Source organism: Nicotiana tomentosiformis, chromosome 5 (assembly GCF_000390325.3).
Source record: "Nicotiana tomentosiformis chromosome 5, ASM39032v3, whole genome shotgun sequence".
Taxonomy (NCBI): Eukaryota; Viridiplantae; Streptophyta; class Magnoliopsida; order Solanales; family Solanaceae; genus Nicotiana; species Nicotiana tomentosiformis.
Genome location: NC_090816.1, coordinates 25,310,127 through 25,312,759, shown reverse-complemented (window position 1 = coordinate 25,312,759; position 2,633 = coordinate 25,310,127). Strand labels below are relative to the sequence as shown.

Sequence of the window (2,633 nt, the reverse complement as noted above, 5' to 3'; positions counted from 1 at the left end):
CACTATCTTCAGTTCCTTATTTATTATTGTTACTTACTGAGTTAGTTGTACTCATACTACACCCTGCACTTCGTGTGCAGATCCAGGTATTCCTGGACATAGCGGGTGTTGTTCCTTTCGCGCAGTTGATTTTCCAGAGATTCTGAGGTAGCTGCCGTGTTTCGCAGACCTTGTCTCTCCTTCTCTATCTCCTTGTTTACTGTATTTGGTTTCGACTATTATAGACCGTATTTTTCAGACTTGTAATCATATTAGATGCTCATGTACTCAGTGATACCAAGTTTTGGGAGTATTTGTATCGGTATTTGCGAGATTTGTGGATTGTATTTAAATATTAAATTTTCAAACTTAATAGATATGGGAGTTGATTTGATATATTGTTGGCTTGCCTAGTATTGAGATAGGCGCCATCACGACGGGTGAGATTTTGGGTCGTGAAAGGAATATAATTGTGAGAAAGGCATAACTTGATTTTTAGTAGAATGGGACGACACCAACTCTTTTAACGAGGTAAATACAATACCCGAGCGGAACAATATTACCACTATAATATTATAACTTAGTAATGTCAATAGACTACTACAATTTTGAAAGAAACAATACTCTTTATTTAAAATAGCTCATTACAATATTGTTGCCACTCACTATTTATCTCAAAGACAACAATTTATGGATTACTCACTGCTTTGCTTTCTGCTTAGCTTCTATTTATTTTGGTGTATTAAACAGAGAGGGAAGCATCTCTATTTATAGGCAAAGTTTCCAACTTCTCAGCCAATCAAATTTGCTCATTCAAGAATTTGCAAACATCCGCCCAACTAGGCAAATTTGTCCAGCCTCCCACTTTCTTTCTCAACTTTTTTAAATCCTTTTCTTTATTTTCTTTATGGGTCCCACAAATTTCCCCCTTAATTTTGAATTTTCTTGGTCATTCCAAGTCTTGATCTCAACCGCTAAAAATCTTCAAACTTGAGAGGCTTTGTGAAGATATCTGCAGCCTGGTCATGAGACTTCACATATTTGACCTCGACTTCCTTCTTTGCAATGCATTCTCTAATGAAGTGATATCTTATATATCTATATGCTTTCTTCGATCATGATACACCGGATTCTTAACAAGTGCTTGTGCGGATTTGTTGTTAATACAAATCTTTGTAGCTTCAATTTGTGGCAAATGGAGCTCCTTCAATAATCTTATCTGCCAAATAGCATGACACGTACAAGATGTTGCTGCAACATATTCAGCTTCACAAGTCGAGAGAGTAATAATTGATTGTATCTTTGAACTCCAATAAATAACAGAATCACCCAAGAAAAACACAAAACCAGTTGTGCTTTTTCTATCATCAATAGCTCCCGCATAATCACTGTCACAAAATCCCATAAGGTTGAAATCACTAGAACAAGAATAAAATAGCCCAAAGTCAATCGTACCTTTTAAGTAACGAAGAATTCTTCTAGTGACTTTCAAATGGGTGGAGGTAGGAGCTTCCATGAAGCGGCTTACTACTCCAACTACAAAGAGTATATCTGGTCTGATACAAGTCAAGTACCTCAAACTTCCCACTAGGCTTTTGAAAAATGTGGGATCCATATTTTCTCCTTCATCAAACTTGGACAATTTTGTCCCACTCTCCATCGGTGTGTTCACGGAATTGCAATCGAGCATGTTGAACTTCTTCAACATCTCATTCAAATAGATTTCTTGAGAGATGAAAATTCTATCATCCATCTGCTTCACTTCTAGGCCCGAGTAGTATGACATGAGCCCTACAGCTGTCATGTCGAACTCATGGGACATATCTTTCTTGAAAACTTCAAACAAATCGGGGTTATTACCCGTGAAAATAAGATCATCAACATAAAGACAAACAAACAAAATATATCCATTAGTATGAACTTTAAGGTAAAGAGCATATTCATGGAGACAACGAGTAAACTCATTGTCTTAAAAATACTTGTCGATGCAACTATTCCATGCTCGTGGGGATTGCTTTAATCCATATAAAGCTTTCTTCAACTGCAACACTTTATCTTCATGGTTTTTGACCACGAAGCCCAGTGGTTGTTCAATATAGACTTCTTCTTCAAGATATCCATTCAAAAAGGCTGATTTGACGTCTAGTTGATGGATCTTCCACTTTATCTGTGTCGCTAAAGATATTAGCAAACAAATCATCTCCATGCGAGCAACAGGTGCATAGACTTCTTCATAGTCAATGCCTTGCCTTTGCTTTTAGCCTTTAGCCACAAGTCGTGCCTTGTATCTCTCCACATCTCCATCAGCATTCTTCTTTGTCTTGTATACCCATTTTACTCCAATTGCGCGATGACCCTTAGGAAGAGTTGTTAATTCCCAAGTGTTGTTCTTCTCTATTGACTCGATCTCCTCCTCCATGGCTTGTCTCCACCTTTTATCTGTAACAGTTTCATCAAAGTTCATTAGTTCACTATCCGCAAAGAGACAATATAAAAAATCAAATTTAGTAACTTCTTTTGTGCCATCATAGACCTCTTGAATGCACCTTGTCCTTTGCGGTTGCCCATTTGAACTTTATTGAGAAGAAAGAGATGCAACATTGGTTGGAGAAGGAGGTGGAGTTGTATCCTGTACAAGTTCCACGGTTTTTGGT

General features: G+C 37.4%; 1 protein-coding gene across 1 annotated transcript; it reads right to left on the bottom strand.

The window, feature by feature from the left end:
- Positions 1-1,069: 1,069 nt before the first annotated feature.
- LOC138892050 (secreted RxLR effector protein 161-like) lies at positions 1,070-1,801 on the bottom strand. The gene has a single exon (XM_070175742.1). The coding sequence runs from the start codon at positions 1,799-1,801 to the stop codon at positions 1,070-1,072; it is 732 nt and encodes a 243-aa protein (XP_070031843.1).
- Between the last annotated feature and the right edge of the window lie 832 nt (positions 1,802-2,633).